The sequence below is a fragment of the Liolophura sinensis genome, chromosome 8, assembly GCF_032854445.1.
Source record: "Liolophura sinensis isolate JHLJ2023 chromosome 8, CUHK_Ljap_v2, whole genome shotgun sequence".
Classification (NCBI taxonomy): Eukaryota; Metazoa; Mollusca; class Polyplacophora; order Chitonida; family Chitonidae; genus Liolophura; species Liolophura sinensis.
In genome coordinates, this window is record NC_088302.1 from 39496103 (window position 1) to 39520521 (window position 24419).

Consider the following 24419-nt stretch of genomic DNA (forward strand, 5'->3'; position numbering starts at 1 on the left):
CTTGTGTTTCAGTAATATGACTCACATGTATGTAAGTCACACATGGTAGAGTTTGTCAGTTACGTGCCAAAGTTTGGTGGTTTGACACAAGCACTGTGGTTCCCTCCATCCATTCGACTAACCCCCTTTTCTCAAGTATGCCATGAGAAAACAATCGATCAATGTGGGCATTTAAGTGACAGCTGTCAGATGACATCATGGCTAGTTTCGATGACTTTCGATGGTTCATAACAGACTTTGTACTCAATTCGGATATTTGTTTTGTAGAGAACTTGAACATAACCATTTTAGTAAGAAGTTGACAGATCGTTTAATAAACTTTACATTGCAAGTTTTTCTTTCATACATAAACTGATCAATGATCCGCCACTCCTTGTGCCTACATGCACAAAATGCACACAACAAATCCTTCCCTATTAATTATAAGTACGCCTACCCTAAATGACTTAAAACTTTTGACCACAAAAGAGCATTTTTGGAGGCAAATAAATGCCTGGTGCTAAAAGTTACATTTTCCCAGTAGACCTTCCAAACACACCTCAAAGCACCTTTCTAAAATAAATAGATCTCACAGAATCTGGAAAAATGAGCAACTTAGTCATGGACAAAATTTTAGGTCATTTACAGTACTTGACGAATTTCTCCTTTGTTATCTCAACATGTCCCTTTTCAAGTTATTTGTACGTGTACACACAACAGATTCCATTTGCATTAACAACCTTTTCAACATAGCTCCCTATGTAAAAGTGAACAACACCAACGCTGCCTAGATAAAGTAATAAGTATTTATTGTACTCAATAAAACAAACCCTTTAACTAGACAACTTGTACATTGTAACAGTTGTAAACACACAGGAAAGTACAAAATATCTGACTACTGCTACATGTACAAACTGATCTCATGGAGACATAGGTGCATAAAAATGCCATATATATATATATATATATATATATATATATATATATAAATGTTTTTATGTCTAAACATTTAAAACATTTAAGTAAAAAGAATATCTCAGATCTACACCGATAATAAGCTCCAAGCTGACATGGGACAAAAAAGCACCTATGAAGCATATGGTTTGTAGTATATTTAAGCAGTATGTACAACAACAACAGTGTCCAAGATGACCTCTCATGACAAAACAGGACGGTATGATTTGTCAGTAACAAGATAAGTTCAAACAACACCTTCTAAACCATTACAATTCAGTGTTCAATCATTTTGCACCCATTAATACAAAAACGATCATTCTGCTTTAACAATATATAATGAGCATCACTTACAGGACTGACGTAATATGAAATTACTGATTAGTGGTATGTGTTCAGGTGTTAAAATTAACAGAAAGGTATGCTATCTATTACACTCGGCACCACAGTTAGACTATCAGACTGACAATCAATACATCGTTGTGAATCTTAAACTGGCAAATGATTTCCCTCACAACAGTAAAACTACTGTCAACAGATAACAACGTACTTCCATCACTACACTGAAAATTCATCACACCCATAGGCCTACATGAACTTCTGTGTCTTGACTAATTCACACAATTGTCTAACACTGCACAATCAACAAATCTGTCTTGCTTTTTGAAATGTCACTTTCACATATATCTTTAACTTAATTTGTAAAATTGGTTTTAAAACATTTAATACCATATCGGACACAATTTCATTAATAAAATGTTAAAAATGCTTTGCAAGTCTATTTTTATAAAGTTTGAGGTATAAATGCCTTTGTAGACGAAATATGGAGAGATAAGCCCTCACAATGACAAAATGATATAATATTAGAAATTAGTAATAATATGAAGATGTGCAAATGTTCACTTCATCTACCATACTTTCGAGAACTGCCTCCCCTGTTGTTCTCTGTTTACACAAACGTTTTCACACTGCTAAATGACAATCTATGTAAACAGATCCTCGTCACAACTCGCCTTTCAGATCTATTTATGTGTACATATCAACTTTTGTAACAAAGAAAGCATTTCAATGAACATGTAGCGTTTCGCACCATTACATGACGTGCAAAGCGTCAATACTGCCTTGCATTTTGAATATTACTTACAGCATCTGTTTGAAAGCCATTTCAAGCAGATATGAAGTTCATACATAATTTTAAAACATGCATCAATAATTAAAAATGAAAACAGCTTTTACAAATACATTACATTTTCAACCTGAATGTACTGAATACAGCACTGTCTTGCTCTGAGTTTCTCTTCAAGCCCAGTTTTAACGTCATCAAAAAAAAAATTGAACAGAACACACAAAAAGCTCAAGTTATGCCTTGTTTTTTTTTTATTTGCCTATGACAAGTTATCCACCTTTAAGGAAAGGACAACTGCAGTAATTCAGCTAGGTAGGCCATATTATTCAGAAGTGGCAAACAGTTTGCTGCTTGTCAAAAATGGGTCTTCATATGGCTAGTAATAAGCTCACAATTTTTTGAAAATTATGATTTCAAATTTTTTGATTCAAGCATATTTTACAACTAATGTTGTCTTTCCCTTTTAATTTATCTGCATAAAAAACTGTTTTTCTGCCTGTAGCTCTATAGGCCATGGGTGTAAGTAATTAAAGACTCCACCATCAGACTGTCGTACCCTTGTTGCATATTAACTGTGGAATGATGCTCTAAAGCACTGTTTGTAAAGGGGGGTGTCGGAGCTGAAGCCCATTGGTTGCTATGGTTCCCACTGCCAATGACCTGGTTGCCCTGGAAACCATGGCTTAGTTCCTGGTTACCGTTCGAAGACTGGCAGCCATTCATGTGTCCATTGTTGAAGCCGTTCATAGTTACGTTTGGTCGTTCACGTCCTGTAATAAACAAAAACAAAAAAAAAGAAATAACATAAAATGTGTTTACAATTTATTTTATTGGCACTTCAATCTGTATTCAAGAACGTTTCACTTTGAACAGTTTTATGGGTAATAAAAAGACATCAGATACAGCCAATGGAAATGAAGACACTCCTGTACATGTTGTGCTGTGCCAAAAGGGTGTCACAACTGTAGGTTTTATAAACTGTTACTTGAGATTATAACCTTTGCTCTCAAACATTTTGATGCCTTTAACATCATAGTGTTCAACATCTCCATTCATTTCAGGAAATTTTCATGAATATCTAATTAGATTCGTAGTTGCATTGTATTCACTGCACTCAAAATTGCCCTCTCATATACCACTTGCTTTAGGTAATAGTGCTGTCTTAAAAAAAAACATACTCTTGACAAAGACACTACATGGTTAACATTTATAACACAGCTTACGATAAAAAAAATTTTCCAAGCACACATGTATATGTATGCCGCAATTAAATTTTATAGTTACTATCAACTTTTCCTCAAATTTCTCCGAGGAACAGGGCCAAGAAGTTGGCAGGGATCTACATGTATCCTACAGGCAAAACATTTATCCTATTAAGATCAACGTATCCAGTTCAACTCTGGCACTGGGTTAGGTATTTTCACGTAAGTCACACAAACATATTCAGAAAAAGAATAGCTGTTTACACAGTGGCCTCACTATTACAAAATGTCCAGGTATTTCAGAACAGCATCCTGCTCCAGGTCGGGTTTTCATTATACTCTATTCCAAAAAAGTAAGGGATATTGTAGTTTGTGTTGATATTTCTCCAAATTATAATTACTCTATAAATTCTTCAACCTTTTCAAATGACTCTGCGACCAATATTATGAAACATTCTGACAGAACTTTTAGGTGCAGAGAGAAATAATCTTCACAGTTTTATGAAGCTTGCATCTTTATTGACACAAACAAATCATTTTCATAATAATTGTATGCATACATTTTTTAAAAAAAATTGCTTTGATGGTTGAAAAGGTTAAAGATTTACAGTACCCTATAAATACTTCAACCATTTCGACCGAACCTGCGACCAATATGTTCATTCTGAGAGAACTTCAGGGTGTAGGGAAAGAATATGCACAGTTTATGAATCTTGTAGCTTGACACAAACAAATGACTTTTGGTGTCAATTTTACAGTATTTGTATGCATAAATTCCACTGAAGAAAATGCTTCAGAGGTTGAAAAAGACGAAGATTTACAGTATCAACAACGTGAGTGAGCAATGAATAGTTAGTCTGTCCACCCGGTGTCAAGATAATGGGCACAACACACCAAAACTCAGCATGCGACATGCGCTTGAATCATGTTGACCTGCTTCTGAAACTTTCATTCCAGCTTGTCATCCTCCATATAAATTAAATCACAACCAAAACTGATCCCCATTTGGATATCTTCATCATAGGTCTAATATTGTTAGTAAACTGTTCATCTACTTCACTAGAATACTTCCTACTTTTATGGAATAGTACAGCCATGTTATACCAAAATATCCTTGGCAAGGCAAGGGTTTTTGGCTAGACCGGAGCCCTGGAGAGATCCACTGACCTGGAGCAACTAACTGGAGGGTTTAGTGAGGTGAGGTACTGTTTACAGATAGTGACTGTTCAGCTGAGCGCAGCGCACAGCCAGCCGCGGGGAAGGATGTAGCCCATTACCCAGTAAGCCGTTGTCAGGGAAAGCTGGCGGTGGTACTGCAGCTACTGGTATGTTTGGAATCCGCCCGAAGTTAGGGTTCACAAACTTCGGGGGAAGGATGGTGACCGCCTCCACTCCATCTACACTGAACATGGAAGGGGTCTGTTCCTCGTCCCCGCCTGAAACCAGTAGACAACAACATGACACACACAGGTAAGAGATTTATGACAGGGGTCTGAGACCAATACACTGACCCCTAATATCCCACCCTGCCCCACATGGACTTTTTACCCTCCCACTGCACGCCCTTAGTGGGCCCCCCTTTGGTATGTTAACATCAAACCAGCTACAAACCTCTCACAACTCACTCTACACACTACTGTAACACCGTTGACCAGTCTGCCAGTTGGGATCTTGGAAAGTTCTCAAATAAAGATTTAACAGCTATGAATCATCAACTGCACACTTTTCAGATTTAACAGCTATGAATCATCAACTGCACACTTTTCATCAAGAATCGGATTACAGCCTGATACACATGAAATCTCCCCCCACCCTCCCAATACCTCCCCTCAAAATAGTGCTACATCTGTTTTTCGCTAAAACAAAGGATATTTTCAAGACCAGACCTCTAAAAGTTCCAAAGTGCGAATGGAAGCAGCCTGTTTTTTCAAACTGTAGTCTGAACCTGGGGATACTTTCTCAAGACTTTAGTTAGTCATACTTTTCTGAACTTTTTTTAACCTTGTCTAGGTTACGCTGCCATAAAGCAATATCATTCACGAGAAAAGTTACAAAAAACTCATTTCCAAAATCTTGTAAAAGTTGGCCCTGAACATTAAGAAGTCTGATAGGTTTAAATTAGATTCAGTTTTCACGTCTTTGCCAAAGGTTTAATTTGGATTCAGTTTTCATCTCTTTGCCAATTGACATTCTCAAATAATACTATGTATTTTATTACTGTATCATAGTTCATTAAATATCCATAAAACACTTATTTTAAATTTATCATGATTTATTTCTATCTTCTTTGAAGATCTGTAACTGCTTTCACAAAACCCTCTTACCCTAATTCCTCAACCTTTTTGCAAATGAACCCAATGCAACTTTCAATGCAATTTATGCACTGAATTTAATTTATTTTAATTTTATTTTGGAGAAAAAAATAAATTGGCTGGATCGGCCAAATTAAGGGCTTTACAAAAAGTCTAATTTATTAATATGTTTCAATAAACACCTTGCAAACATGTGAAAGGTTGAAGAATTGCAGTAACTTTACACTGCACGCAACTACCATGGCAACCAGCAGTGTATTTACAGCATCACATTGTCATGGCAGTTACATGCTTGTAACATACGGGGTTCCTGAAAATGGGCCCTGGTTCACAAGTAACCCAACCGAAAGTTAATTAGATGACATACCAAGCACCAACTGCTATATCAGACAGATGATTATGTCTTGATCAGTTATCTATAAAAATCTGTCCCTACTGCAAACAGTTATGCACCATATGTTGGTAAATTTAATTTGATTTTGAGAGTTTTCTTTCAAAACTGAGCAGTTTTTTCCATGTTACCCTTCATAAGAGGCCATGATTACACCAAACAAAAAGACTTGTACACAGAAAAAAAAAGACTTTTTAAGTACACGTACCCAACTCTAGTCAATAGTGAAATGAAATGTCAACTATAAAAGTTTGAAACTATCCATGTCAGTATATCCTTGGATTGTAAGTTTGGTACCGCTGGTACTAGGGGAGACAAATACCCATCCCTTGCAATTAAAACCCCAAAAACACGTTTTCTTGATGAAACTTGTGTCCAGGTGATAATAAACATATATTTGTATTGATTTGTAACTAAAACATTCAATGTCCACAGTCCATCTGCTAAGATCTAAGTCTGTGTGATGATGAGTATGAATGCTGTTTATAAATGGTTTGGCCATATACATTTTTTGCCTGGATTATGCAATGCAATAATTACACCTAATTAATGTTGCAAGACATTTGCCAAAAAAAAAAATGCCATTCTAAGAGACTAGGCACAAAACAAACTGACGTGGTAAATAACCTAAGATTTCCATTTTTGCACGACTGATCTTGAATTAGACTAGTATTTTCAGGTTTGTTTGGAACAAACCGTTACATTTTATGATATTTATTTGCCTCTATAATGCACTTTACCAGGCGAAATTTTAGGTCATTTAATACAGTGCTTAAAGTTGCATGCATGTGATAAAAGCCCTGTTATGTCTGGATTTGATAGCTGCATTGCTTTTGATCAGGCAACATCTCCAAAATGTACCAAATGTCCAAACATGTTCCGGACAGTGTAATCAAGAAAATTAAAAAGTCTTTAATGCACAACTGTTTCTGAACTTCAATTGTAACCAGTATGTATGTATTCAATCCATTATTTCATTAAAATGTCTAACATATCAGTCTTGTTTTTATTTTATTCTTTCTTTAACCTACTTATATGACATAATTAAAGGTGAAAGTTTCATCATTTTTGTTCTCTACCATTTGTAATAAGAAAATTATCTGTTGAATATCAAGGTCAGATTTTGCTTAATTAATTAGGGGTCCATGCTAGTTCCTTGCAGGAAACCTCTGGACATTGTTTGGATTATTATCATTATTATTATTCTTAGTAAACTCAAAATTGAAATATCTCGAAAATTATCGAAGGCAGAAAAACCAAACTTTGAAGTCCTAATAGGGATCATATGAAGCAACTTTTGACGATTCGTGATGTTTTACCGGCCACATGATATAGCAGCAATTTTGAATTTTATTGATAAGCCAAAAAAATCTTCTTCTCCAAAACAGCTAAACCTATCGACATAAACATTTTGTTCACAGTTTTTAGGCGGATCGCCCTAGCCAGAATGTACAAAACTTTTAGTTAGGTATGCAAATAAGGCCAAAACTAACCTATGGACATGGCTCAAAAGTAGGTCAATTTTTAAAACTGCTTAAAATCATAAAACAAACATGCTATCTGGTGCCCCTTGACATCACAATTATAAATCTACAAGAATCATTTTTGTACTTTGTGTGGTTTTCATGTTATGACCAAAAAAAAACACCAAAAATTTGACAAAACCGTCCTATGTTAATAACACGGGAGCTTCATGCTAGACTGCATGAAACCATAGACAGCAGTTTACGGTGGGAACTGGCCTCAGCTCTGCAACAATGTTTTCTTTCTGTCTTTTGTCCTCGCCCAGCAGTTGAAGATCAGAGCTGCCTAAATCTCTGTTTGTTTTGAGTACTTTGCCACTTATAAATGTTGCCTGGCAGTCTAGGGTTCAAATCCAAATCATTCCTTTTCGTTTTTTGTTTTTTTTTGTGTGTGTTTTTTTTCCATTATCATGAACTGTATAGACACCAGGCTGACAGTAGCGGTAAAAGACTAGTAGCGTGGACAAATGCAAAGCTGTTGGATAAAAGCTTTAATTAAAATAATTTCTTCTAGATTAAACTGAAGCCGAAAACTAGAATGCACTTTTATATTTTTCAGCACTCAACAGATTAATTTAGGTGGAAATAATTATTCAGCTCAAAACAAAGGAATTAATTTGAGCAGTTATGTATTTGTTCAACCCTGATTATCTACGGTTGAAAGAAGATTGCAGGAAAAAAATATGGAATTACCAACCTAATACCATATGGAATTATCAACCTTTTTGCAAGAGCAAATCTCTGTGCAATTTATGCATGTTTTGAATTTAATTTTGAAGACAAAACTACAATGGTTCACTTAGCCAATGTCAGGACTTATAAGTCTACACAAAATAATGCCCTCAGAATTTGCATGAATAAAAACCTTGCAAACGTGCGAAGGTTGAAGAATTACAGCAAATAAGAGGTAAATGATCAGTGACAGTAGAAGATACAGGTGTAGCTGTCTAACAAAGAACACTACATGCTGATATGAGCAGAAAAAAAGGACAACCAGGATGATGGTGGCGAAAATAAAGTGTCGAAATACCTCGGCATACTGAAATCTTTGTTTTTTGGAGTTACACTACTTTTGTATTAGGTAGAACTTTAGAATTTAAGAGCCATTCATTCATGCACAGATCTCTAGTCTCTAGGAATTCTTTTGAACACAAGTTTCTGACAAATGAAGGACTTCAGACGACGCCATTTTCAGTCTGTCAATAACTTTATACGACAACTTTTACTGAACTCTGCCTGGAGTCTTTGCTTTAAAAGTAATTCTGCTAAAAAATGGTCAATTCAGAGCAATATCATAAGGATTGATTATCCCATTAACAGGGAAAGTAGCAAATCATGTTTAAATAGGAAAGTATTTAAATTGTTATTTATTTATGCGCACTGTCATTCGTCCACTCAAAACAGCAAAGCATGAAGTCATTGATCCACTCAAAACAGTGGAGTACAAAGTCATCTGTCAATTCAAAACAGTGGAGTATTATTTGTTCATTTAAAAAAAACAGAGTATGCAGTCCACGCGGCAATTTAAAACAGAGTATGAAGTCATTCGCCAATTTATAAGAATAGATCATGACATTGTCATTTCATAACAAGAGTACAGTCATTCTTCAATTCATAACAACAGTAGTCATTCTTCAATCCATAAAAAGAGTACAGTCATTCTTCAATCCATAACAAGAGTACAGTCATTCTTCAATCCATAACAACAGTACAGTCATTCTTCAATCCATAACAAGAGTACAGTCATTCTTCAATTCATAACAACAGTACAGTCATTCTTCAATTCATAACAACAGTACAGTCATTCTTCAATCCATAACAACAGTACAGTCATTCTTCAATCCATAACAAGAGTAGTCATTCTTCAATCATTCTTCAATCCATAACAAGAGTACAGCCATTCTTCAATTCATAACAACAGTACAGTCATTCTTCAATTCATAACAACAGTACAGTCATTCTTCAATCCATAACAAGAGTACAGTCATTCTTCAATCCATAACAAGAGCACAGTCATTCTTCAATTCATAACAAGAGTACAGTCATTCTTCAATTCATAACAACAGTACAGTAATTCTTCAATCCATAACAATAGTACAGTCATTCTTCAATCCATAACAACAGTACAGTCATTCTTCAATCCATAACAACAGTACAGTCATTCTTCAATCCATAACAACAGTACAGTCATTCTTCAATTCATAACAAGAGTACAGTCATTCTTCAATTCATAACAACAGTACAGTCATTCTTCAATCCATAACAAGAGTACAGTCATTCTTCAATTCATAACAAGAGTACAGTCATTCTTCAATTCATAACAAGAGTACAGTCATTCTTCAATTCATAACAAGAGTACAGTCATTCTTCAATTCATAACAACAGTACAGTAATTCTTCAATCCATAACAATAGTACAGTCATTCTTCAATCCATAACAACAGTACAGTCATTCTTCAATCCATAACAACAGTACAGTCATTCTTCAATCCATAACAAGAGTACAGTCATTCTTCAATTCATAACAAGAGTACAGTCATTCTTCAATTCATAACAACAGTACAGTCATTCTTCAATCCATAACAACAGTACAGTCATTCTTCAATCCATAACAAGAGTAGTCATTCTTCAATCATTCTTCAATCCATAACAAGAGTACAGCCATTCTTCAATTCATAACAAGAGTACAGTCATTCTTCAATTCATAACAAGAGTACAGTCATTCTTCAATCCATAACAAGAGTACAGTCATTCTTCAATCCATAACAAGAGCACAGTCATTCTTCAATTCATAACAAGAGTACAGTCATTCTTCAATTCATAGCAAGAGTACAGTCATTCTTCAATCCATAACAAGAACACAGTCATTCTTCAATTCATAACAAGAGTACAGTCATTCTTCAATCCATAACAAGAGTACAGTCACTCTTTACTTTATAACAATAGAGTATAAAGTCATTAGTCAATTTCGAACAAAATATAAAGTCAATGAAACGAACAGATTACGAATTCAATCGTTAATTTAAAATGACAGAGTCTGAAGAGTCATTCATCAACTCACAAAAAGGGAGTATGGAGTTATTTTCCCACTTTGAAAAGGATTGAGCACAAGGTGTAAATATTTTCGATGTTGAATCCAACAAGATACATTATATTTGAGATGTATTAACAAAGAGTCATAAATTAAAAAAAAAAAAACTATAATATGAAGCGCATCAGTAAAACAGAAAATTGAGAAATAGGGGATTGAGAGAATAGTAAACATATACTTGATAAGGAAGCAATAATGGTGTTTAAGAAAACTGAAGATTCTTGCAAAGGGCTTTGACAGACTGAGGACATTTGAATTAATAACTGGTAAGTTTGTTTTAAGGCAGTATTTACTGTTCAGTGTAGAATCCCAACTGGCAGCAAACCTGAAAATTAAAAACATTAGGAAAAGTTAAACATTCTGTTCTTTCTGAAAACTATAGAGCAGTTTTCTTGATGTTTTTCAAACAAACAATGGATTTTACCATATCTTCATTATTAAACTAAAATATATTCTAACAGCACGAAAAGAAAGAGATAAAACAATTTATTTTTTCCCCTCAACCAACAAAGCTTTATCTGTTATGTAGGTATTTAGCCTTATGTAAATTTGCATGTCAACATTGAAGAAAACAAACTATAGTTTTCAGAGAACTCAATTGCTTAAGAAGTATTACTTAACTTACACATGTGTTTATTAAAAACATAAGTCATAGAGTTGTTCTTAAATAGAGACACAAGTAACCTGTTCTTTCCCAGAAAAAAAAATTATTTCGCCCTTACAAGAAAATAACGAGGTAGCTTCACACCAATAGCCAAATACTAACCAGGACTTGAACACAAGCAGTGTGGGAAATTTAAGAGTAAATATAAGATGTATTTTTTTTTTTCACTTTTTAACAAAAAAAGATGAAAACTTTCAACAGTTGATCTCTAAATGTAATGTTAAAAAAAGAAAATAGGAAATAAAATAAAATGATTTCTAAATTGTATTTTATAATTTGTATCTTATAATTTATAAGATATTATGGCACTACATATTTAAAAAGATTTCTTAAAAACAAAATCCACTTAAGAATTACACAGTGTAAGTTTACCCGTTCAGGTACATTTGCTGTAAAATGTAAGCTTCTGGAGTTCAAAAAGAGAAAAAACATCTCTAATGAAAAGAAATCAAATGACATATTCATGAGAAATCAATTTGTGAAAAGCAATAAATCTGAGGTCATATTTTCATATCCATAGTTTTGGAGTTTCCTGTACATATCACAGTTTGAATTAGAGCCCAAATGGTGAACACAGCTTGTTCAAAAACCAAATTTGAATTTGAAATAAAATACTACAGGTATTGTTTGCCAACCAAACTTTGCACTGGCGATGTTAGACAAACCATTTAACATTTCTAGTCAATGGATTATCCATTTCAGAAGTAATCCATAGCTTAAGTTTATGTTGACAAGGAAAAAGCATTGAAATCTACTACAAATTTAGAAGAAGACACTCCATATCATTAATATTACACTTTATTCATTACATAAAAAACTAAAAAATTTCGAGGCACCTCGCAAAAGGGAGATAAATCCAAAATGACAGCTCATTTATAAGATTTTGCTGTTTTCAAGTCCATGGCAATGTTGGCAATTGTCAAAGCAATCTCAGTTATTTACTTCAGTCTTTTTAACAACTTGATCGCTGCTTACTTCTAACCACACCCCCAATACCACCCCACCCCTTTCCCAATCCTGACAGCTACAATCTATAATGCCCAGTGAGCTCAGTCAAGTTAAGGCCTACTAAGACAGAAAGTATATTCACTAGGCTGTGTCTTCCCAGCTCTCATACAAATCTCCATCCTTGTCGTGTAACATCAAAGACTGAGCGATCATGCAGACTGATCAGAAGTGTCTGATCAGAGAGGTGTGGGATTCTTACAGCTTTGCTGATCATGGTCATCGGGACATCACAGCTTGCAATTTCGGCCATCGAGTCACTGAGCGATAAGATGTCTTATAGAATCCAGTGTTACCTTCGTCATCATAAGCTTTTTGTGTAATCATTGGAATTATCCCAACAGCATACTGATGGTTTCTTCCAATTGGTTTATTTCTTCAGTTGAACATTTGATGGCTTCTTCCAATTCATCTATAGCCTCAACAGAACTTTTGATGGTTTCCTCGAAGACATCGTTTCAGCTCTAGGTTTATCCTGATACCTCTGCTTTGTACTTTTGTTTTCCAACACGTCTTCAACATTTCATATTTGTTCCATTGAAACTATCATATTTTAACGCATAATTTCAGGATGTGTTCCCTAAATAACGCTGATGGTTTTATGATCATGGTGAATAAGCAGCTGAGGTGTATAGGCAGCTTGGTGATCTTGATCGCAAATCAATTGACAGACACATCTCAGCAGCCAGAATTCTCGCGAGGTCAAAGGTCATCTCACATAAAAGCCCAGGTTTGGTATATGCCCCCGCAAGTTGGATTCGTCTCAGTCACGCGGGGTAGGGACAGGGGCTCAGTGGAAATGGACAGAACAGCCGTGTACGAACTGAGAACATCGCTCTCTCTATCCCAGTCTATGCTGACATGATGGCCCTCCGGGTCTGCAGTGAAAGATGTCAGCCAACATATGTACACATCAGAATGCCACGCCCAATTCCCAACATCTACAAAGCTTAATCTCACATGAATTCTCGTAAACAGAAGCTGCAGTGTCCAGTCTGAAGGCTGCAGGTTAGTTTGACCGCCTGTATTTATTCATTATTCACACTCCTGAACTATTCACTACATTATCTCTCTAGCCACTGGTTCCCTTAGGGTACCTGTTTTCCCAGCCATCTTTATAACCACCCCACATACACTGTGCTACCCTGATTTTATTCTTATCAAAGTCTATATCACCATGGTCTGGAATGGCAATACACAAGGCTTTAGAGGTCAAAACAAAACAATAAACACAACTACCACATTTGATCACTCGTTAACAGATTAGTGTACATGTTCAAAGTGTGACATATTCATACAGCCTTAAGCTGCAAGCTATGTACATGTACGTTCAGACCTATAATTTACCTGCTTGTGCGCTTAGAGGTATTCTTATATCTCTATACTGATACTAAGGTGAATAAAATACCACAACTGTACACTAAACTACACTGTCGGAATGTCCTATGAGAAAAAGTCTTCGCCTGTATAAAGCTGCAGTAATCATGATGTTGATTTATTATATCAAATATTTTTTCCACTTTGCACAGCCTGTGGAAACTGAACTGTGCAATCGAAATGTAAAATCTGACATCCTTACTTGTTTAATCGTCACATAAATATACACTTAGGAATTTGACTGAACATTCAAGTCATTAAATGTACCATTATTAAATGAAACTCTCCAAAAAGACTTTTCACGTGAGCACTTATACTTTAACATAATTTCAGAAAAGGGAATTGGTATACTGAAGATCTGCACACATTATTATAGACTGTATATATGAATTTGGTTCATCTTTGATTAGACACAATCTGATTGTTCATTTGTTGTTTAATGGCATGATTGGCTACAAAATTTTAAAATATGAAATATATGCTTTTACTATATAAAGAAAATGCAGTAACAATCAGCTCACATATTTTTTGAATTTAATCTTTCTAGGTGTATTTTCATCACCACTTGACAATACGGCCTACATGTATATTGTCTTACTACAGCAAGTTATGAGTGCTAATTTAGTATTACAAAACGTAGCGATTTCATCATATCATCTGAGAGAATGAGTCACCATCTGTGCTTTTTGTTAAGTTATCCAAAATGGTATGTATTCCTATGACATGCTCCACCAAAAAATCAAGAACAGAGTGTTGAAAATTCTTGTAACAACTTCATGGTACACAAACGTCAACGCAAATATCAGTATTTTGTAATCTTACATCAAACTGTGAGCACAGTCTGAACATGTACATTTATGCTGTAGGGTGTGACTCAAACTGTGGCTCACTCATGAAAAACTGAGTCATTTTGTCTACATTTTTCACACATTGCCATTACAGACTCAGGTGACTATACAGCTGAAAGAGAAGTCAACTTGAAATTATGAAGCCAAAAAATGATAAAACAAAAACATGATATAAACTATCTAGAAGAAGAAAAAATTAGAAAACTATTTATTCATAAGGGAAAATGAGGATGATAAGATGAGTGGGTAAAACAATTAAATGGTACTAAACAAAATTTTAAAATATGTGTAAAAATTTTGACACATCAAAAAACCTGCATAAAAAAAAAATTGTGCTGAAAAGTTGTTCCAAGTTTTAATGCTAGATATGAAGTGAAAGTAACCAGTAATCCAGTCTGGTAGACTTTAGTTAGATTCTTCAAATATTTAAGTTTACAATGCGTGGGCTTTTTTGTTAATTTGAGTCATTTTGGAAGGAAATCTATCATTTAAAATTATAGATAATACATGTACCAATACCATTTTGTGGTATTTTTTAGTAAATTTAATACACGAAATTAATCACTAAATGGAAAGAGTAAACACAAAGAACAATTTTTTGGTGAAAAATGGTGTGATGTCCAAAGTTCAAATAACTGCTTCATTTATTGCACTTTATCATCCAAGGTCATGATTTCCAACTGTATGTATGTGTATGGCTGGGCAGAGTTACACACCTGTTACTGGTAATGTCAAGCTAAAGGAATAAAACACAAGAGTTCAAACACAAGTGGTGTAAGAAATTTTCCCTGCTCTGACACATGTTTGTATGTACCTGTACATTATAACATTGTAAATTTTAAGATATTGGCCAGTTTTTCAAGACCATGTCAAAGAACTGCCAGATCAAAAAAAGGTGGCAAGAAAGGCATAAGTATGAAAATTACTACAAATACTAACTTCAAAAGTAAACTATAAAAAAAAATAAACTGAATATTCTCTAATAAAGAGACAAACATGCTGGAAAATATTAAATATCTATATTTTCATTTGCTAAGGAGTTAAACACAGCCAATGCATTACTACAAAGTTCACCTCTTATTTTGCCAATAAGGGCATATTTTCTTAAATTTCGTTTGATAACTTTTTTTTTCTTAAATTTTGTTTGATGTACAGTGCCTATTGCATGTCAGAGTAGGTAAAATATTCAATGTTTATAGAATCAAAAGTCTTGAGTTATTTGAAAAATCAAAACTGGGGACTGGGTTGGTGCAAAGAAACAAACATAAGAAAAAATGTCTATTAAATTAAATTTGATGAAAACTCAGTAAAAAGAAAACAAAGTAAAAAGATGAATCATTTGTCATGAACACTGATGAGTAATGATATTGCTAACAATGCGATGAGATGAAAATGAAATGAATGACTGATTTCACACATGACGTAAAAATAAATAAAACTACAATATGTGGGAATGGTATAAAAAAAAAAAGAATAAAACCCAACAGCAATTTAAAACAAATGACAAGTTTAAGAAATATGATTTAAATAATAAAAACAAGAGCTAAAATACCCATCACATATATTTCCAGTTATTATAACGCATTGCCACAGATCCACTTGACTCTCTTTCAGAAATATCTTGTGTATGTAAAACCCAAAAAAGCTTTGAACTGAAAAACCCAAGACCTTTATGGAGGTTGTTTCAAAAACGAAGCTGATTTTAAAGAGCTTAAGACCTAACCTGATTTTTACAACATTTTTAAACAGTTGCTTGTAGCAGGATGTTACTACCATGACAATTCTCATTACGCGTTTGACTGAATGACTCAGTTATTGTCCACTGATTTAGGTTCAAGGTTTGACTGGCTCTTACATATCTCAACATTACACTGTATACCACTTATATTATTGGAAATAAAGAGGTTAGTCACTTGACAAAGATCCTGGCAAGAGGGTTGAAAGCTTATGAAACCTTTTACATGGTGATCCCTCGACCTCTTTATCCTTATGATTTGATGGTTTTTGTTTAAACTCAAGTCCACATTTTATCACATTTTTATGTTTCATGTGAGAGTCATCATTACACTGCTTAGATAGTTGTGATTTAGAGCATGCTAAGTGAACTCAAAAATCATCACATTAGGTACCCTAAATGACCATATATTTCGTCCAAGACTAACTTACCCATTATTCCTGATTCTACGACTTCTATTGATTTTAGAAGGTTGTTTGAAGGTTTGCTTGGAACGAGGGATGATTTTCTACTGGAAAATTGTAAATTTCAGCACCAAAAATAATATTTTGTGACATTTATTTGCTCTTAAAAATGCACTTTTGTGGGTGAAATTTTAGGTCATTTAGCACACATGTGAGGTGCAAATTTCATTTTGTTCAGGGTAATCCAAACAATGAATTGCTATCACATACAGTTCGAACAGCTGATGTTGTCAATCTCACAGCCTTTTGTTGTTTGTTTTTCAATTATAGGATAGGACTGATGGCATACAAAAATTACAAGTGTATCTCAAGTTAAGTAAATTATGTCTGATAACTAAGATTACAGAAAAACCAAATGGCTGCCCTGCTTGGGAACATCTATGCATTACAATGTAACCAGATCATGGATGTGTAAAACAAGGGGTTATGTAACAGCTTCACAAGTTACATGTCAAACAAAGACCATTTTTACCTTCTTTAGAACCAATTTATTTTCAGTCTTGGTTTTTTACTATTTTTTTGGATTTGTCATCATAGAGCCTAGTCCCTCAGTTTAAAAAAAAAATAATCTGCCACAAAATTTTACTTCAGCGAAATTTTTTGATGATGTTTGTGAAAATGCATTTTATGGGTCTAATGAAGAAAAACTGAAATAATTAATTTACAAGTAATATTGCTACTGTTCAATCTAAGGACTAACAAGGCAGAGGTAAACCTACTGCAGAAGGAGTTCCAAAAATATCAAATGGTCCAAAATTTATTTTAAAAATCCAATGAAGTTCTGAATTTTGGCATACATGTAACACTGATTTGGAAGGTTTTGCACTTTCAAACTGATTAACTACTCAGATTCAAGTGAAATGTTATGCTTACAAATTTTGAAAATTGAATTGGCCTGTTTACTCTAGACTACATAATACTTGTTTTCATTAATTGTTTCAAAAAATCAAATAAATAGGAATTCCTGACTCCAAGACTGCAGGATATGAAAAGGTTTCAGTTATTTGGTATAACAGCTTTTATTTTTTGAAATGAGGGAATATTTTAACAGCCTTCATTGTACATTTTATTGAGATATTTACAAGTTCTGATCAAATGATGATACGACTTGAAACAACCTTTAAAGACCGTCAATTATCAACGTTGAATGTGTTAAATTTAGAATACATCATGGAATATCCAAAATACATACATGTAGAAAGAGATTCACTGGTTTCTGGGCAAGCTCAAGGACAAATATTATACCATAAGAGCCACAAACAAAATCCTTTACATATGTGGTCTTATACTCAATTCTAAATCAATCAAAAATTCAGAAAATTTTTTAACCAAAGAGAATGATAATCATGACTATTTTTTTTTTTTTTTGAGCTCATGATAACACCGTAAGCAAAGAATTTTGCAGCTGTGGCATACATTAAATTAACATTTTTGAAAAAGACATGACTTAAGTACAACTGATTTATGAAACTAAGACGTAGTCATGTGTGCTAAAATTAACACATCTATCAACACCTTACTCCCTATCATATCAATGAGCACTTCATCATTTCCCACAAGCAGCTGCATCAAGAGCTTTATCTTGCATTGAGTATTAATACAAACTTTTACTCAGTCAACTGTTTCTCAGAATGAACATACTGTATTAAAATTGATGTTTATGAAGTATATGATCCAAGGATAAAGCTCAAGGCTACAGAATGCCTGTTGCACTCAAACTTCCCATTATATACACACACATACACTCATTCACCCGGGAGACCTGAAAAAACACAATCAGGATTAAACATTTCAACCAACAAATTAAAACAATGAAACAATTAATTTTAACAATTAATGAAAACACACCAATTTTAAACCAAGTAAAATTTACTCAATGTACATTCTTCATCATGATAACTATTAAAATGTGACACATTGAAGGATCCATACGAAATATTTCACAACTAGAAACATCTTGAAGATAAAGACAGAAAATATTCCAAGTTGAGAAAAGTGAATCAGTGTGTGCTTTTCGCTATCATTTGATTGACAATGTAGAAAGAAACTCCCAAAAACTGTGATTTTTAAAAAGAAAGTATTGAGCATTCCTCGATAATTTGAACACCATAATGCTTTCAACAGACAACTTCTTACATTTTTCTCCTTAAGAAATTATCCTGAAGTATAAAGATCGGCCTTTAATACAAATTTTGAAGTGACTGACTTGTATTAACCAAAATCCCAGTTATAAAGTGATTTAAATAAATGCACAAATGCAAAGCTGGATAAAAAAAAAAACAGTTGGCCTATAAACCAACAATCAGAGAAAATTAACTTATTCAGCACATTCTGTTTCACTTTTTCAACCTACATGAATATACACTTAATCACTTTTCAAAATTTACATGTCCGAAAGATCCTTCAATCTCCACTACATGGAACAGATCACAAGACAAAGCTTTGGTCACAAAACTTGTCAAAACGCAAACATTCACTACTGTGCCCTCAAACTTAGTAAAGGGTTTGAATTTTTTCGTCAAGAATGCAGTAAATTTCTAGCTCAGTTTTGTATAAGACTACTGAATCAAGTGGATAGTTTGTCGAATGTATACCCTCGTCCAGACTTGGAAACATGAAAGAATTAATTTTCGTAATAGCATGTTCTTATAAAGCTGCTTTGATATGAACTTTACATCCTGAATTGTCTGAAAATCTTCACCGGAAAAGTGTGTGGACTAATATATATATATATATCATATTCTGGTTTATTTGTATATTTTGTATTTGTATTCAATTTTTCTTGGAATGGTTGTTCACACTGTCTTTCCAGAAAAGATACTTTACAAGCCTGAAGATACAGTCTGCACCAAATCATTGAAGTCCAGCCATAAAATGTACAGATATCATTATACACAAAGAGATTACTTTCCTGAAATTTGGATCCTTGGGCATTTTTATTACGATTTTGATAATGTTTCCTACTTTCTAAATTTTACTCTCAATGGTAATTTCTTAACATGCCCATTATGTTTCAGTAGCCAAAATACAAGGAAAAAACAATTCCCTACCATGTATTCTATTTCTTCTGACAGGCTTGGGTTATGTCCACCCAAGTATTTTTTTTTTAAGATAAAAAGGGATTTTTTTTTCTTCCTGTTTTTCCTTTCAATGCTCCTGTGTACATGTTCCTGATGCCTTAGACTTCAACCAACTTACACACTGATCATTCACAACAAAGACAGACAGGCATAACACCTTTTGAGCCAAAGAGTTTCAAAAAACCGAAAGACCTACCTCCTCTGCGGATTCTCTTCAAACATTCTATATCTACTTCTTCTCTGCCCCTCTTTCGCCCAGCAACAGGTACGTGATTATGGACGACCCCAGAGTCAAGCAAGACATCGCCATTCGGGGTCTGATCACCTCTTCCCCTGCTTCGGCAAAGTACGGCATCCCTCCTGCAGCCTCCTCTGTCATCATGGTGTCACCCGTATCCATGGCATCCTCCTCCATAGCACGTGATACTCCACTGCATGATCCATTCAGGAGAGAAGGGGGAATGATCCCTCCATTCAGGCCCTGTGAGATTACTGCAAGTTTTTGTTGGTGAGGTGCATGATATGGTTCTGTACCGTTCAGGGCAGGAGCGAGTGGCCCTGGGGGCAACAGATCCTGAAATACACCCCTGGGTGGCTGCTGTAACTTATGAGCTTTCTCCAGGTACTTAGCACACTCCGGGAAACCACATCTCACAGCAAGCTGGGCTGCTGTCTGACTGTTGTAATTCAGTGTACTGAAATATTAAAGGGGCATTTGCTACATTCACATAATTTATTTGCTACATGATTAAAAGCCATCAAGAGGGCCTCCTTGGCTGAGGGGGTTAGCATGTCATAATGGCACAATAGTCCAGGAGCATTTCACCTATGCGATCACTGTAAGTTCAACTCACGCTGGCTTCCTCTCCAACTGTACGTGGGCATGTCTGCCAGCAACCTGCGGATGGAGGTGGGTTTCCCCAGGATTCTGCCCAGCTTCTCACCACCATAATGCTGCCCACCGTTGTATATTTATTTATTTATTTATATGATTGGTGTTTTACGCCGTACTCAAGAATATTTCACTTATACAACGGCGACCAGCATTATGGTGGGAGGAAACCGAGCAGAGCCCGGGGGAAAGCCACAGCCATCCACAAGCTGCTGGCAGACCTTCCCACTTACGGCCGGAGAGGAAGCCAGCATAAGCTGGACTTGAACTCACAGCAACTGCATTGGTGAGAGGCTTTTGGGTCATTACTCTGCGCCAGTGCGCTAACCAACTGAGCCATGGAGGCCCCACACCGTGGTATAAGTGAAATATTCTTGAGTATAGTGTAAAACACAAATCAAATAAACAAAAAAAAATAAAAGCCATCAATCATTTTTACAATAGCCATTTTACGGGGTAATTGCCGACAGCATCCATGCTGGCTGCAACAGACTAGGGAGATGGAAATAACTCCAAACCCTCTCTTCGCCAACCTCAAGCTACTGAGTACAATCCCAGCATGAATTTGACTGGTTGAAAACTGTTTAACACTGATCAGTTTGAATACTGATAAATCATACGATTTGACAAAGAATATCTGGATTTCAGCACAAAGTGAAAATATTTCTCCGCCTTTTGCATAAATACTTTTCAAAGCTGCACACATGGGATGTGCACTGTGGATTAGGTGTCCATATACTTACCTCAGCTTAGACCCCTGTGACACGAGTAAACTGACACACTCCATGCTTCCTGTCCTGGCCGCCTTGTGCAGAGCGGTCTCCCCCAGATAGTCCTGCCACAAATTCACAAATACACATTTGCTTTTTGTCTTTCACGGAATAAACAATTCTTCAACATTATTTACAACATTATTAGTTCCTGTGGAATAAGTAAGTACCCATGATCTATTTCAGTATTATTTATAGAAAGATATATTATGTCCCTTAAGACTTCCAAAAAAAAAAAAAAAAATAACATTTGTCATGATAGCAGAAAGTTCTGCAGAAAGAAAACATGCACATTTTCCAATAATAAGTATTATGCATTTATTCTTATGCTTTATAGATAATAAAGTTTACAACAGGATGTGATTCTGGAGACATATTGTATAGATTCATCATGAAAATCTGGTACTTTTCTACTATGTGGCACAGCTAATGTTAGGGAGTCCACGTAAACCATGGGTAAATCTCAAACTACTGTAGCCATGTTCTCACATTACATACATGTACATGCACCACTGCTAGGCAAGATATTTAACTTTCACTTAGCCCATGTTGACATGGTTACCTGACAGCTGAGATCTGCCCCAGACTGTATGAGCCAGCTTAGGCACTGTGGGTGACAAGCAAAGGCTGCCAGATGGGCGGGAGTTTGCTGAAACTGGCCAGTACATGTGTCTATCTCAGGAAATCCTTTACTCTCCCTGTATGAAAGCACTCTTCTCAAACACGCCAGCTTTTTCAGGTGAGGGCAGAGAAAACAAAGAGAGAGAGAGGCTGCATTAGAAAGGCTACCAACCTGTCGATTAATCTGAGCCCCACGCTGAAGCAGCCACTGCAGGCAATGACCATGACCCCCAAAAGCTGCTATGTGCAAAGGAGACTGGTGGAAGCGGAATGTGGAGATATTGCAGCTGACTTCCCCATGCTCTATCAGGCGTACAAGACAGGGCAACTAAAACATAATAGGCAACCAGTGTACAACTATATTAAATAAAGATAAACAGAAGAGCACATTTGGATAAAATGTGTCACGTGTCATCAAATAATCCATGTTTGGGAATTTAAGAAACAATACTATACAATTATAACAGACTTTGAGTACTATAAAGACACAAAATGATGACACTGATGAAATAACCTATGTTTTCTTAAAACAACATTCAGTTTGGAAGGCTTGCCTATAGATTAAAAGCCAGAAAAATTGAAGAATAGCATACCCTACCATAGGATTTTATAGAAGCGTGCTGCACCCTGTCCCTTTTTCTTCTGGCACAATATTGATAGATAGACAGTATAGATTGTCACATTACACCTTTTTTTAAGAAATGTACCTTTGCATCCTGCCTCTTTTGATTTCCAGCTAGGGGTCTGGTGGGTATTTCATCAAATGAGCCAGTTATGAGCTGTATATAACAGTTGTTAAATCTAATACTTTCAGCACACACAGTGCTACCAAAGCGCCAGAAACTTTCAAATAGCATTACTACAAATACTTTCCTTTCAGAGTCTTCAGGCATAAAAAATGGCTTATTCAATCCAGTGAAGAGATTAAATGAACAGATTAAAAAGTGTTACAGGACTAGTTTGTATAAGCTTTAGAAAGTCAAAAATATTCACCAATACACAACAAACATAATTTACATTACAGGATCTACCATAAGTCATATGTTTATTTCCATTAACATACCACAACATTTAAAAGCTTTAAACTCCAGAAAAATCTTAATCTGAAAAAGATTTAAAGTATTGATACTGTATCCCCTAGTAACAATAAACAATGTAAATAACTAAACTTTTAATCAGTTTGACAGAAGCAGCTAACAATTATTCACTAAACCATTCGAATCTTTCGAGTCAATGGTGAAAGTGGATTTGAAATATAACATTCTGATGACATTTTATTGACCTTCTCAGCAAAGCTGTTCGTTATCTATAGAAGCAGGGTATGCCTTTGCTAAGTAGGAGGCAAGGGTCTGGGGGCTGCCCTTGTCACCATCTCCTATTTTTGGATGCTAGATGCTGAAAGCCCATTTTGGCCCTAAACACTGTCCATTAGCAATAGCCCAAATACAAATAATTCCTATAAATCCTATAAACCTAATCTCTGTCTCTTCTCATGTAAAATGCCTAAAATTTCTGCTTACGTTCACAGCTCACATCAAATACAACACAGCGTTTGTCTGGATGAACGTGTACGAAAAAATATTATCTGAAATTTCCACAAACATCCATATACATAGTTTGAATGGTTTTCCAAAGAGAGATCACACTGATAGCACGCAGGCCACCTTTACAAATTAAAACTGGTAAATCAAATTTTCTGTAACTTCCTTGTTGAAATGAAGTTGTTTATACGTCCTGACAGCCGAACTTACAAGTTAGAGTGCTAAATGACAAAACAAATTTCTGTACGAACGAAGTTTAGTGAAAGTAGGAACTAATAACTGTGTATTGCCTATTGGAATGCAAATGACTGATCTTGCTTATCGCGCGATGTACAAGTGCTATTTGTATCTCTTCTGTCCGTCTCAATACTAGGCAAGTCGAGTGTTCTTCTTTCATCTTTAAGCGGAACAATGTGTCGAATACAGTGATCAGCTAACTCACAACATATACTCTGTTTAAATAGATTAGATAAATACCTTTCCAAAATACGCCGCCCAATGCGTCGGTGTCCATCCATAGAATGTGTCTTCCTGGAAAAGACCATTGGAAGGGCCGAGTTCATTTTGCTCGCCTAACAAAGCCGCCACTGTCTGCACGTCACCATCGCGGCATGCCCGGTGAAGAGGAAACTGCTGTTGTAGAATTTCCTCACTAGAGTTACCCCACGATCCCATTGAAATCGATTTTTATAAACTTTAACTATCTATTGATACAATATCTCGAAAGATAACATAAAATACAACACAGATAAATAAGAAAACCTTTCACGCCGAGATCAACATCATCTTCCTTCTTTGCCACACATGTTTATTTGTGTATCTCAGTTCTCCACTGATGCGGTAGA

General features: G+C 35.2%; 1 protein-coding gene across 5 annotated transcripts; it reads right to left on the bottom strand.

Annotated features, from left to right (window-relative positions):
* Window positions 1-982: 982 nt before the first annotated feature.
* Window positions 983-24375, bottom strand: LOC135473946 (ankyrin repeat domain-containing protein 10-like). Of its 5 annotated transcripts, none has more exons than XM_064753904.1 (7): window positions 24052-24375; window positions 21975-22142; window positions 21386-21477; window positions 19947-20445; window positions 12449-13124; window positions 4539-4697; window positions 983-2829 (listed from the first exon to the last, which is right to left on the bottom strand). In XM_064753904.1, the coding sequence occupies exons 1-4, from the start codon at window positions 24247-24249 to the stop codon at window positions 19980-19982; spliced, it is 924 nt and encodes a 307-aa protein (XP_064609974.1). In that variant the 5' UTR covers window positions 24250-24375; the 3' UTR covers window positions 983-2829; window positions 4539-4697; window positions 12449-13124; window positions 19947-19979. The 5 variants fall into 5 exon arrangements, with proteins under 5 accessions (XP_064609974.1, XP_064609973.1, XP_064609976.1 ...); XM_064753903.1 differs by having other exon boundaries at window positions 12332-13124; XM_064753906.1 differs by having other exon boundaries at window positions 4429-4697; window positions 12332-13124.
* Between the last annotated feature and the right edge of the window lie 44 nt (window positions 24376-24419).

What these genes read in the sequence shown, in the direction of transcription:
- LOC135473946 (XM_064753905.1), bottom strand. Translation starts at nt 24,249, where the DNA reads ATGGGATCGTGGGGTAACTCTAGTGAGGAAATTCTACAACAGCAGTTT. An exon ending in GGGCGGCGTATTTTGGAAAG is followed by an intron (nt 22,143 to 24,051) that starts GTATTTATCTAA and finishes CACCTGAAAAAG; the next exon opens with CTGGCGTGTTTGAGAAGAGT. An exon ending in TCACAGGGGTCTAAGCTGAG is followed by an intron (nt 20,446 to 21,385) that starts GTAAGTATATGG and finishes TTAATATTTCAG; the next exon opens with TACACTGAATTACAACAGTC.